Source organism: Myotis yumanensis, unplaced genomic scaffold (genome assembly GCF_028538775.1).
Source record: "Myotis yumanensis isolate MYYU_CA2020_CCGP unplaced genomic scaffold, mMyoYum1.0.hap1 SCAF_17, whole genome shotgun sequence".
Classification (NCBI taxonomy): Eukaryota; Metazoa; Chordata; class Mammalia; order Chiroptera; family Vespertilionidae; genus Myotis; species Myotis yumanensis.
This window is the reverse complement of record NW_027223768.1, coordinates 32,540,999-32,555,760: the sequence shown is the minus strand read 5'-3', so window position 1 is coordinate 32,555,760 and position 14,762 is coordinate 32,540,999. Positions and strand designations below refer to the sequence as shown.

The following is a 14,762-nucleotide window of genomic DNA, read 5'->3' as shown; positions in this document are numbered from 1 at the left end:
TTTACCAAGAATCATAATGTGAAAAGAGAGAGGACACAAAATCAGAATTGAAAGAGGAGACATTGCAGTTGACAACACAGAAATACAAAGGATCACTAAAGAATACTATGTACAATAATATGCCTACAAATCGGATAATCTAGAAAAAATGACTTTCTTGAAACATACTTGCTTTCATGACTAAACCAGGAAGAAACAGAGAATCTGAATAGTCCAATTACTAGCAATACAATAAAGCATAAATAAAAGCCCTAACAAGGAACTGAAGCACTAGAGCAGACAGCCTCAAAGGTGAATCAACCAAATATTTAAAGACTTAGTACCTATTCTTCTGAAACCATTTCTAAACATTGTAAAGGAAGGAACACTTCCAAACTTATGGGAAGGGCACATATCTATAACTAAATTTCTAAACCAAAAACATTGGTGCTCTCTCTTCAGTTTACTGTTGAAAGAATATTCAAGTTATTCCCAAAGAAACAAAAACTAATAGGATGTTATTTAAAGCAAACACAGCTCATCATCTGGTAAAAGCCTGGCACAATCACTTAAAATCTCACCAAGGGCCTTCCATTTATCCTGTACAGCCTGCCTGCTGCCTGGCCATAATCTGTGGCTGGTGGAAAAGGAAATACTTTACTTTCATGTTCTTATTCTCTCATGCCCAGATGCCTGTGGTGACCCACCAAAATACCAATCTATGAAACCTAAGGGTAATCCTGCACCTCCTTATAATGCTGGGTTTGCAGTAGAATATGAGTGTTGTCTAGGATACAGGCCTATGATTCCTCTTGTTCGTCCCACCTCTGCTGTTTGTCAGCCTGATAACACATGGGCACCTCCTCTCCGGGAGGCTTGTACAAGTAAGTACACAAGACTTTTTATTTTTATTGCTCTAAAGATTTTCACATACTGCATATTCCACTATTACCATGATGGCTTTCTCAGATGGATGTAGATTTTAGAATGTATTTTTTCAGGCTTTGAAGATCTCCAGGAAATTTTTAATTTGGCCATTGATTCTTTGCGTAAATGTGAATCTTAAGTTTGGCCATTAGCGGCAACATGGATGGACCTTGAGAATATTAAGTTAAGTGAAATAAGTCAGTCAGAAAAAGCCAAGGACCATATGATTTCACTTATATGGAGATATAAAACTGGAACTCATTGACACAGACAACAGTTTGGTGGTTACCAGAGGGAAGTGTGGGGGTTCCATGGGGTTGCAATGAATAAAGGGGACCAAGTATATGTGGAAGGTTATTTGACTTTGGGGAGTAGAAACGCAATGCATTACACAGATCATGTGTCCTAGTTGTGTACACTTGAAACCTATATAAGCTTATTAACCAATGTCACCCCAAGAAATGTAATAACAATAAATAAGAATGAAAATATTACTATCAATTTAATACCTCAATGTAGAATTTTTATTTTTATTCAAATCTGTTTTGACATTGGTATAAAACAACAAATTTGAAAATTTTCTTTTAGGAAAGTCATGTCCACAGCTAGGAGAACCCCAAAATGGCAAAATAGTCCATGTTAATGGAGCTTCCAGCCTTGGCTCATAAGCTCAGTATGCTTGTAATGAGGGGTAAGTAAATTGCTCCTTAGATGAGTAAGATAAATGTTGCTAATTCCATTTTTGGTTTGGTTCTCTTCTTAAGCATCTCCATAATGTTCATTTCTTCTTGCTTTCTGTGGAACAGGTTGTACTTACAGCCAATCAACCCTTCGGAGATTGAAAAGATGTGCAATGGATAGAAAGAAATTTTACTGGAAGGAAAGCAAAAGTGTAATATATAATAAATAATAATAAGCCGATTGTAGTCATTAAAAATGTAGTAATCATGGTGACATGGTCTTAAATGAAACTATAATAGGCTGGAAGGTAGGAAGGAGAGACATGGAGTTAGTTAACAGAAGAAATGGCAGGAACTAATGAAATGTGTGTTGAAACTTTGAATGAACTTCCAGAGGTACTTGAGAATCATGTTAATGTAAGAGCTAGTAGTGTAGCTGTTTTTCAATAAGGCCTAGCTGACCACCAAATTTCACTGCATCCTGCTTCCACAGGAACTTTTCAGACTGTCCAGCAAACTGTCCAAAAGCAGCAAACGCTTCTTCCTCCCATCTATGCACCTATCCCAGAACTAGCCCCACTTTCCCTTCTTCTGCCCCCTTATCTATAGCCAATGTGAATTCCTTCAAAATAACTTACATCTTTCTGCTCAAAGCTGTAAAAGAGCCCCATTAAACCAGGATGGCGGAAATGCTTGCCTTCATCTCCCTGCTGCTGGTGGTTTAGCCCCAGGACCTGGTCCTTTTTTCTCTCGTGTCAATAAGCCTGTTCCTTCAGAAAATCGTCTGGCTGAGAAGGTTTTGTTTCACAACCTATCCCTTTGTAGTCAGGGGAGATACTTTGTATCATATCTATCTTTTAAAAACCTATTGATTGGTTCATATTTATGGCTCATTGTATGGTATATTGTGGAAGAAGATGTCCCATGCGCACTTGACGAAAATGTGTATTCTGTTCTGTGTCTGTGAGATCCAGTTGATTGTGTTGTTGAAGTCCTCTATTTCCTTACTTATCTTCAGTCTCTTGTACTATCCATTATTGTGAGTGGGATATTGAAGTCTCCAACTATTACTGGAGAAACGCCTGTTGCTGAGAAATGTGTATTTCTCTTTACAGTTGTGCCAGCTTTTGCTTCATGTATTTTGAAGGTCTGTTATTTGTTGCATAAATGTTTATAATTATTACTAGAGGCCTGATGCACAAAAATTTGTGCACTCTGGGGGAGGGGTTCCTCAGCCCGGCCCCTGCCCTCTCACAGTCTGGGACTCCTCGGGGGATGACCACCTGCTGGCTTAGGCCCGCTCCCCAGGGGATTTGGCCTAAGCTGGCAATAAGACATCCCTCTGGCAGCCCGGGAGCCCTCAGGGGATGTCCACTTGCCAGCGAGGAGCAAGCCTACGCTGCAGTCGGACATCCTTAGCGCTAATGAGGAGGCAGGAGAGGCTCCCACCACCACTACTGTACTGGCAGCCATCAGCCTGGCTTGTGGCTGAGCAGAGCTCCCCCGTGGGAGCGCACTGACCACCAGGGGGCAGCTCCTGCATTGAGCGTCTGCCCCCTGGTGGTCAGTGTGTGTCATAGTGACCAGTCATTCCCAGTTGTTCTGCTGTTAGGGTCAGTTTGCATATTATCCTTTTATTATATAGGATAGAGGCCTGGTGCATGGCTGGGGGCCAGCTAGTTTGCCCTGAAGGGTGTCCCAGATCAGGGTGGGGGTCCCTGCTGGGGTGCCTGGCCAGCCTGGGTGAGGGGCTGATGGCTGTTTGCAGGCTGGCCACAGCCCCTTCAGGGTAGGGGTCCCCCCTGGCGTGCCTGGCCAGCCTGGGTGAGGGGCTGATGGCTGTTTGTAGGCTGGCCAAGCACACCAGCGGGGACCCTCACCCCATGAGGGTGTGGCCAACCTAGGTGAGGAGCTGAAGGCTGTTTGCAGGTTGGCCACAGCCCCTTCAGGGTAGGGGTGCCCCCTGGGGTGCCTGGCCAGCCTGAGTGAGGGACTGAGGGCTATTTTCAGGCTGTCCACACACCCTTCAGGGTGGGCGGTCCTGCTGGGGTGCCTGGCCAGTCTGGGTGAGGGGCTGATGTCTGTTTGCAGGCTAGCCATGGCCCCCAGCCACCCAACCCCCCAGTGGAGGCTGGCTGGAAGCAGGTATCTGGGATTTATTTATCTTCTATAATTGAAACTTTGTTGCCTTGAGCGGAGCCCACAGCTGGCCAGGGCAGGCGGGAAGCTTGGCTTCCTCCATCACCAGGGCAACCAAGCCTCCTGCTTGCTCCAGCTCCGTGGCTTCCTGCCGCCATCTTGGTTGGGTTAATTTGCATATAGTCGCTCTGATTGGCTGGTTGGCGTGGCTTGGGGCATAGCGGAGGTGCAACAATTTGCATGTTTCTCTTTTATTAGATTAGATGATGAAGACACTTCCAACTTAACCATAAATAAAAGAAGGAATCACAAGGGAAATTAGAATATGGTTTGAATTGAATAAAAATGAAAATATAATATATCAAAATAATAAAATTTGTGGAATACAGCAAAAGCACTGCTTAGAGCAGTGGTTCTCAACCTGTGGGTCGCGACCCCTTTGGCAGTCCAACGACCCTTTCACAGGGGTCGCCTAAGACCATCCTGCATATCAGATATTTACATTATGATTCATAACAATAGCAACATTACAGTTATGAAGTAGCAACGAAAATAACTTTATGGTTGGGTCACAACATGAGGAACTGTATTTAAAGGGCCAGAAGGTTGAGAACCACTGGCTTAGAGGGATGTTCATAGCATGAAATGCATGTATTAAACAAGAAAATAGTTTCACATCACGAATCCAATCTTTCACTTTAAGGCACTAAAAAGGAAGAGGAAGTTGAATACAGACCAAGAAAGCAGAAAGAAATAATAAGGATAGAAATCAATAAAACTGAAAAAATATAGAGAGAGAATCATTGAAACCAACACCTGGTTCTTGGAGAAGATCAATATATGTGTATAAACCTATAGCCAGTGTGACAAAAAAAGTAGAAGACACAAATTCACAATATCAAGAATGGAAAGGGGATCATCACTCAATATCCCCACAGACATTTAAAGGCCAGTAAGGGAACAGCATGCACAACTTTATGCCAAGAAATTTGACACTTGAACCTTCTCACAAAGAGAACTGCAGGCCCCATATCATCACTAGGAATTGTACCAACATTTAAGGATTAACAATAGCAGCTCTACACAAACTCTTCAAAAACATACAATCGGAGGGAATACTTGTCACCTCATCCCATGAGGACAGCATTATCCTGATACCAAAACCCGACAAAACATGGCAGGAAAATGAAAAACAATATCCACTGTGAACATAGAACCAAAACGGTCAGCGTTGGTCAAGGTCACCTCTGCCCCGAGATAGCCTCTGGCCAGAGACAGCACTCTGCACCCCCAGTTCTTGTCTTGCTCACAGGAATGAATTCAAACAAGAGACAACAAATAGCAGCAAAAGCAGGGGAGAATTTACTTGCAGGAAAAGGAGTACGCTCAGCACCTGAGCGGGCAACTCAGCAGGCTGACACCAAACCGCGTGCCCTGATATTTGGGAGTTCAGGGGACTTATACCCCTAGGCTGGAAGGCCCCTAGCAAGGAGCAAGTCGCCCCCTCCTCATGACTCATGAAAATATATCTTCAAACTGCCGGAGTCCATTCATTGTCTTCACTAGCTGAGTTTAGACAGAGACCCCCAAAAGCTAGTAGCCATTGAAAGTCCTAGTAAAGGTCAGGGCTTGAAAGTCCTAGCAAAGGTCAGGGCTGTGCACCACCCAGTTAATCTAGAAACCACTCAGTTAATTTAGGTAATAATAGTTGAAGCATCCCCACCTTAGTTCCCTTAATTCCTTAGATACTTATGTAGATCCTTGTTGATTATTGTTAATCAGATACTCTGCCTACACTCAGAAATCTATTGATGAGTTAATCAGATACTCCTGGAAATTGTCTGCTGATCTGTGTGTCATTGAAACTTCCTTACCCTAAGGGCTACTCCAGATCAATAAAAGATTGGAGCAGCCTGAGCATGGGTGGAAGTCCTTCGGGACTTGCCCGCCTGGTCCCCCAATATTGCAAAATTATCTCGTGTCTTTTTCTCTCATTTGTTGTGCGGCTCCTCTTTCAGATACCGAACCCTACTCCACGCAGAACGTGGAGGGAGTGTTACTCGACATCAAACTCTAAGGCTCCTGCACCCAGGTGTTATGCCACCAGTTAAACCTCAGCCTGGAGGGGCTCTACATTTTCTCTCCTCACAGAGGAGTCTGATGCCTCCAGGGTAGATTTTTGGTTTGTCACCTCTCACATGTATCCCTTCCAACCCCAACTGCCTTTCCCAGCTCATAACTTTCTAGTTGCCTACTCTAACAAATCTATTAAACAAGTATTAACATTTATAATATCAATATTTATAATATTAATCCTGTCACATTGTAAAAATAAGGATATTATATCATAATCAAGTAAGATTTGTTTCATGAAGACAAGGTTATTTCAAATTCAAAAAATTAATCAGTGTAATTTACCATACGAAGAGACTATAAAGAAGAAAAAACACATGATCATCTTAATAGATGCAAAGAAAACGCATTTGACAGAAAACTTCTTTGCAAACTAGGAGCAGGAGGGACCTCACTCTCTCAACCTGATAAAAGGTATCTACAAGAATCACACAGCTAGCTTTACACTTAATGATAAAGCATTATTTCCCATTGAGGTAGGAATGAGGCAGGGATGTGTAGCCCTCCCATTCTATTCATCATTATATTGAAGGTCCTATTCAGTACAATAAGGCAACATATAGAAATAGGCATCCATATTGGAAAGGAAGAAATAAAGTAGACTTTGTTCAATTATGACATGATTGTCTGTGTGGAATATATGAAAGACTGAAGCCTTACCAAGGTTATAAGACACAAACTCAATGTATAGAAATCAATGGTATGATAAACAATTAGAAATTTAAAATTTCAAAGTACTATTTACAATGGTACTACAATATAAAATATGGGGTTTGATCTCTGAATTCCAGTCCAAAATATTTGGAAACACTGTCCTAATTCCACTGGCCTTTCTATTTCTTGCACATCCAAATTCTTGCATGTTGTTGATACCTGATAACTTTCTCTTTGCATATGTTTGCATGGCTAGCTTCTTTGCAACTTTTTACCTTTAAGCTTAAGTATTACCTTGTTACAAGAGCCTTTCCTGCTTTTCTAAAAGATCAGGGTACTAAATCAGTGGTAGCATGAAATTTAAAAAAATTCCTAGAACTAAATAGTATCAAAAGTTGCTTTTGAACTTACCTGAAAATTGTATGTGGTAATCAGACCTTTCTCAAAACTTGTCAGTAATGGAAAACTTATCAGAAACCAATCCTATATAATAAAAGCCTAATATGCAAATCGACCAAACAGCGGAACAACTGGTTGGCAGGGGGCGGGGCTGGCGAGCTGGTGGCGCTAGGCCAGCCAAGGCAGGTGCCAGCGGGCAGAGGGAGGGGATGGTGATGGGGGGGGGGGGGGGCGACAGCAACCAGCAGTGGTGGAGGGGCAATCGGGGGTGGAGGTGGGGCCGGCTGCTCACTGGCCAGTGCCATCCTCCCCCTCCCTCCCATCACCCTGCTGGTCACCTCCCACAGGGAGCGGACCTAAGCTGTCAGTCAGACATCCCCCCGAGGGCTCCTGGTCTGTGAGAGGGCGCAGGCCAGGCTGAAGGATATTCCCCCCCCCTCCCCCCAGCCCCAGTGTACGACGAATTTTCATGCACCAGGCTTTCAGTAATCTATAATGACAGTCTGTTTTAGGTTGGAAGGTTATTAGATGTCTCTATGTCTGTCTACCTGGAATTAAAATGCACAAGTAAAGTCTTTTAAAACATAATTAACATTCTGCCTTCCAATCCTTGCCTCTTTGTTCTTAGGGGGAATTACTAATTTACACTAGTTTTTCTTCCCCCTGTTAAAACACTTTCCATTAATTCTGGAATTTCTTTATTTTTCAGTGGTTAAATGTGAATATCCAATACTGGAGAATGGGAGATTAGTGTCTGGATTTGGAAAAACATTTCTGTTCAAAGCAGAGATTAAATTCGAATGCCTGAAGGGATTTTACCTTGAAGGCAGTAGCACCATTGTCTGTGGAGCTGACAGTACTTGGGGCCCTAAGATCCCAAAATGTATTAAAGGTACAAAGGGTGTCTTTTTATTTTTTAAAAAATTTTATTTCTTTGACATTAAATATCAACGATATGGAATGATTTAAAAGAGACAGGTTTGTAATTAACTCTGTCTCATATTTATTTCCATGACAGAAGTGTGACATAAAATTTAACACATTATGGATATCACAGGTGTCTAAATTTCCGGGTTTTGGCATTTCTTATGTGTAAAAATGTATAGCAATCATTTCCAGAGCTAATTGAAGCCGGGGAATTTTTCCTTAAAAAGTCAAGATCTAAAGGCATAATTCACATAAATGAAAAAAAGTAGTAATTACCAAGTGGTTGATCCCACATTCATTTTTTTTTTCATTGTCAACACCTCTCAGTACAACAACCTACAATTTCCAGTGTCTTAGATTTAGTAACTCTCTGTTTATATATTTTTAAAAAATATTTTTATTGATTTCAGAGAGGAAGGGAGAGGGAGACAGGAACAGATGCATCAATGATGAGAATCGTTGATCAGCTGCCTCTTGCACTCCTCCTACTGGAGATGCAGCCCACACCAGTGCATGTTTCCTGACAGGGATTCAAATCTTGACAGGGAATCTTTGTTCATTGGTTGACTCTTCACCACTAAGCCACACTGGCTGGGTTCAATTTTCTTCTAAGATTTTATATGGATTGGCTATAGATAGCTTTCTACAACTTTAACTTATATAAGTAGTATACAAATATAAGTTTGTAAAATTTCAAATATTACAAAAACTATACAGAGCAAAAGGTTAGTCTCTTTATGTTTTTCTACTTCATTTCCAAAGTTAATCACTTAGTAGTTTAGTTGTCTTTTTATCTGTTTCTTTATTTTTTTAAAAATATATTTTATTGATTTTTTACAGAGAGGAAGGAAGAGGGGTAGAAAGGTAGAAACATCGATGAGAGAGAAACATCGATCAGCTGCCTCCTGCACACTCCCTACTGGGGATGTGCCTGTAACCAAGGTACATGCCCTTGACCAGAATCGAACCTGGGACCCTTGAGTCCGCAGGCTGATGCTCTATCCACTGAGCCAAACTGGTTAGGGCTATACTACATATTTTAGTGTGTTTTTGTTGTTGTAAACCAGAATTGGACTCATGCTATGCATATTTTTTTTAAACTCTCACATTTTATATTTACTGTCTCATTTGGGGTTGTATTTAGATTTATTCCAGTCCTTTTAATGATGACGTTAATATATACCATATTTATTTAACTGTTTTCCTACCAGTGGCCATTTATATGTGCAGAAGTTGACATTGATAGGTAGTCGAGTGTATTAATGTTTCCCTCCAATGGCTATGTGTGTTGTGTCTTTATTATAAAAACTGTAGGTCTTTGCCATGCTGAAATTATATAAAAATTCCAGCCGCATGTCCTCACTGCATTCTTTGCATCTAAATCACTGTTACATCTGAACTTGGTACATAGATTTATTGTCTTCTCTCCAACTATTCAAAGTGCCAGTTTTTATCGTACAGTAAACTCATAGGTGTTCTAGTTGTCTCTCTGTTCCCTTGAACTCTGTCCATGCTTGTCCCAACAAAAAAATTCATCTTTCACTGTAGTTCAATGATATGTTTTAATATCTGGCAGAACACTTCCTTTTCAGAAATGTTCAAGCCACTCTCTATGCTAATTTTTTGTAGATCAACTTTTATTTGATTTTTACTATTCTAACCATTTCAAATGTACATTTCAGTGGCATTAAGTACATTCACATTATTGTGCAACCATCACTTCCACATATCCGAAACCTTTTCATCTCAAACTAAAACATAGAAGTGGAATCACTCTGGATTATTTCACTTCGTAAAATGTGTTCTGGCTTACTTCACTTAGTATAACAGTTTCAAGTGTCATCTATTTTCTAGCATGTATCAGAACCTTATTCTGTTTTATGGTTCAGTAATATCCTATTATTTGTATACACCACCTTTTGTAAAATCCATTCACCTGATAATAGACAAATGATAGTATTTCCAGCTTTTGGCTATTCTGAATATGCTTTTCTGAAAATTGACATTTGAGTAACTGTTTGAGGCCTGTTTTCGATTTGGGGGTATATACCCAGGAGTAGAGCCGTTGGGTTATGTGTTTGCTTTTTGAGGAGCAGCCACACTGTCTTCCATGGCAGCTGCACCATTTACACTCCTGCCAGTGACCCAAGAAGATTCCAATTTCTCCACCGCTTTACTAATGGTTGTGTGTTTTTTTATATACTAGGCTTCCTAATGTATATAAAGTAATGTCTCATTGTGGCTTTATTTTCATTTTCTAATAACTAGTGATCATATTTTCATGTGCTTATTGGTGTTTTGTGTATCTCATCTGGGGAAATGTTTCTGCAAGTTCTTTGCACACTTTGATTTGGGTTTTTTTTCTGTCACTCAATGTAGGAGTTCATTATGTGTTTTGGGTATTAATCCCTTATCAGGTGTATTATTTGCAGATGTTTCCTCCTATCTATGGGTTGCATTTTCACTCTATTTAAAATGACCATTGAGAAAAGTTTTTAACTTTGCTTTAGTCCATCCAATTTATCTATTTCGTTGTTGTTCTTGTCTTTGCTCTTGGTGACACACCCAAAAATCATAGTCAGATCCAACATCATGAAGCTTGTCCTCTGTGTTTCTTTCTATGAGTTTTATAGTTTTAGTTATTTGATCCACTTTGAGTTCATTTTTGTATATAATGTAAGATAAGGATCCAACCTCATTCTTTTGTATGTAGATATTCAGTTTTCAAAGAAGCATTTGTTGAAAAGATAGCCCTTCCCCCATTGAATGTTCTTAGCACCCTTCCATACAACCATTTGACCATATATGCACAGGATTATTCGTGAGCTCTGTATTCTATTGCATTGGTCTGTCTGTGTTTATGCCTGTAGCACTGTGTTTTGATTATTGTAGCTTTTGAGTAAGTTTTAAACTCAGAAAGTGTGAGTTCTCTCAACTTTTTCATTTCAAGATTATCCTGGCTATACCTAGTCCCTTGAGGTTCCATCTGAATTATATGTTGGATTTTTCTATTTCCGCAAAATGCATATTCAAGATTGTGATAGGGATTGCATGTAATCTGTAGGTTGCTTTGTGTAATATCAACATCTTAACCATATGGTATCTTCCAATGCATGAACACAGGATGTCTTTTCATTTATTTATATCATCTTTTTCTTTCAGCAGTGTTTTGTAGTTTCCAGTGTAAGAGTCTATCACCTCTTTGGTTAAGTTTCTTTTTAAGTATTTTATTTCTTTTTTATCTTCAACCAAGGATATGCTTATTGATTTGAAGGAGATGGGAAGGGGTTGGAGGGAGAGAGGGAGAAAAGGAGAGAGAGAGAGAAAGAGAGAGAGAGAGAGAGAGAGAGAGAGAGAGAGAGAGACATGTATTGGCTGTCTCCTGTAGGATCAAACCCGAGACCTACATTATGTGCAGTGACCAGGAATGAGCCCTGTCCTTTTGGTTTATGACACTACACTCCAACTGAGCCACTGGTCAGCACAGTGTTTTACTTTTATTGATGCTATTGTAAATAGCATTGTTTTCTTCATTTCCTGTTTGGTTTGCTCATTGTTAGTATATACAAATGCAACTGATTTTTACTTGTTGATTTCATAGACTGCAACTTTGCCACATTTATTTATCAGCTTCAACAGGTGAGTGTGTGCATGTGTATGTGTGCAATCTCTACAGTTTTCTACTTACATAAACATGTCATCTTGGACAGAGGTGATTTTATTTCTTCCTTCCCAAGGTGGATGCTTTCTTTTCTTGCTGAATTGCTCTGATTATAACTTTTGATATTATGTTAAATAGAAATGTCAAACATGGTCATCCTGTCTTGTTCCTGATCTTAAGGGGAAAACTTTCAGTCTTTCACCATGAAGTATGATGTTACCTATGAGTATTTCATAAATGGGCCTCATTATGTTGAAATTCCTCAGCATTACGGAATAACCTCCAAATCATTTATTAAGCTCTCCTGTATATTTTAAATGTAAGTAGAATCACATTGAATCCATAGGCTAATATTGAGTATACACTACTGATATATTTGCATGCTGTAGCACAGAATATTACAGGAAATGTTCCTGGAGAGGAAGAAGAATGCTGATGACTATAAATTTATAATTTTTAAAAACATACATTTATTGATTTCAAAGAGAAAGGGAGAGGGAGAGAGAGATAGAAACATCATTGATGAGAGAGAAGCATTGATCGGCTGCATCCTAATGGGGATAGAGCCTGCAACCAAGGCATGTACCCTTGACCAGAATCAAACCCAGGACCCTTCAGTGTGTAGGCCGACACTCTATCCACTGAGCCAAACCAACTAGGGCTATAACTTTTTATAATACTTTAAATGAGAAACATTAACATTATTTATATAAGGGAAGTAAGTGATAAGAGATTTTGTAAAGAGATAAACAATCCAAACTTAGGAATTTAGGAGTCTGTAAGCTTTACTATATTTTACTTCTTTTTAAAATTATATCTTTTTTTTTTTTTAGGAGGTTCCACACCCAGTGATAAACCACCAAGTAGTGCTGATGACTTAGGTATTATTTTGGTTATAAATAACCCTCCATTCTGAGACCATAGTGTTCTCCATGGAAATATCATATTTCAATTATCTGCAGTTAGAGAAGAAACAACCTGTCATGTGATAGTTGACATTTGCATTTATTTTATGTGCAGATACCATGACAAATGGAAGCAGTAGTATGTGTAGACACATGCAGATAATACGGTTTTAAAGAGGTTCCTCCAGTTGAAATTCCTAGTAGCAGAGGGAACTTTCTCAATCGCTGTGTTTATTTGTAAGCTGAAATATATAAAACCTAACTTGCTTTCCATGTGATAGTGCTATTTTGTAATGGCAATTTATAAATAAATTTTCTTTCTATTCATACCTTGGATACACAAGCGTTTAACGTACTGTAAATTGGGTTAGTTTTTTCTACAACTGGCAGGTGAATCACACTTTATTTAGGCTCATGTAGTTCACACAATATATGTTAAAAGAAAGGATAGAGTATGGTTGAGGCAGTTACATGAAATATTAGGATTTTTGTTGAATAAATGAGGAAAAATATGTATTACTTTTCTTTACATTAGACTAGTTCAATAAGGTTAGTCTTTTTATACAATGGACTTTAGGCCCCTTAAGCTTTCCCTGGGATCACTGTTGTCAAGGGTCATTGTGCCAATAAATCAAAATCCATTTAAATTCGCTAAACACCTGATTTTTTAAAATGAAATAAAAAGAGCAGAGGCAAACAAGACATTCTATGCTTTGACCTAGAAGAATGTAAGAAAAATAATGGCAGTGTAGAAGCAGAGATACTACTGAACAGCATTTCTAAGATTTAAGATCTTATAGTATTACTTATACTACAAGTATAGGGCCGGAACCCTCCCCTCCCCTTCCCCTCCCCCTCCCCGGGCCAGCCCATGCTCTCCCAGGTGGGGTCAGGCCCCAGGAAGACCCACAGGCCTCACAGGGCTGGCTCTTGTCTCCTTCTTGCTCTTCCTCAGGGGGCCCTTCCTCACTGGGCCTGAGACTAATGGACAGGCAGGGGACAGCACTGCTATCTGGACAGTCAAAAATGCATGTTCAAGTTTCTATGCATAATTTATCCATGTGCCCCGGTGTTTCATTGGTATTCTTATAATGTTCTTGTTAATTAAGATTTGTGTCTTAACTTGGGGGTGGAGGTGAATGAGGAAGGATTTTTAAGATGATGTGTAGTTTGAGAAGCCTGCAAAGTCTGTTTAACTAATCAATTAATAGAACTTCATTCATGGCTTATTCCACAGACTCACTTTTGGGGAACAATGTAAATGAAATTTCTAACAAAATCTTAAGAATGGTGGGCTGAATACTGAACTAAGGCAACTAGAACAAGATAATATATTCTTAAGATGATTTTCCTCTAATGTAGTAAATTCTAATTTTTATAATAATTTTTCCTAACTTATAATAATTCCAAATTTTATAACCTGGTGAAGTTACTATAAAACAAAACAATGACAAGTGAGGTCCCTATTATGAGTTTCAGAAATTGGACCCTAAGCCTGAAATCATATGAGAAGGCTCTGTGATCAAAATGAGCTGGATGCACTAGCAGTCACACTAAACTAGACTGATAAACTTTTCTTCGCTGTAGTTTATAGATGATCCGATCAAAATTAAAATGTGTCAAGCATGTGGAGACCAACCTGTGCTCAATTACCTTCAAATTGGTTTTATTTTTTCTCAGCTGGAGGGCACATTGCTGTGGTTGTTCTGACTGTACGTAAGTGTCCCCAACTTGGATGCACTTAAATCAAAATATTAATGTGAACAAGTGACTATTTTAGTTCCTATTGTGTTTATAGGTTGAAATTAAGTAAACCAATCTAGAATTACCTGACCTTTTATATGATTCTACCCTATGTTGGTATTGTAAATTCTTTTGTATTCTACGTGAACATGTAGTAGCAAATTTAATATCCCAAATATGCTTTGAGTAATATTCTAAATTAAGCGAGGACTCTTGCCTGACTTACTGCAGACCCTAAGTAAAACCAGGGAGCTGCATTTACACAGTGAAGAGTCCAGATAGCATATGAATGAATATGGGCTTAAATAAAATACTATTTCTGTCCACTGAAATGTAACCAACATTAAATTCTGCTGGATTTTGGAACTTGGCATTACTTTTTAGACTTACATGTCATTTCTTTTCTGGTTTCTTGTAGTTGTTGGTGTTGCAGTGGTTGACATCTGTGTATAAATGGCCTCACATCAGGGAGAGAAAATTAAACATCTTTCATGAACCTGTGGCTGCTTCTCATCTTGATGTACTTGTGCAGCTTTGGCTTGCTCTCTGTATTGCGTGCTGCCTTGTTCTAAAATGTGCTTGTGTGAGTGTGCTGTCAGAATTGCATTTCCTGCT

The 14,762-nt window shown here is 39.4% G+C and overlaps 1 protein-coding gene across 1 annotated transcript; it reads left to right on the top strand.

Moving 5' to 3' along the window:
- Positions 1-1,542: 1,542 nt before the first annotated feature.
- On the top strand, positions 1,543-14,600 carry LOC138996172 (membrane cofactor protein-like). Its single transcript, XM_070397126.1, has 4 exons — positions 1,543-1,597; positions 7,621-7,803; positions 14,085-14,120; positions 14,566-14,600. Exons 1-4 carry the CDS (start codon positions 1,543-1,545, stop codon positions 14,598-14,600), a joined length of 309 nt encoding a protein of 102 aa, XP_070253227.1.
- The last annotated feature ends 162 nt before the right edge of the window (positions 14,601-14,762 follow it).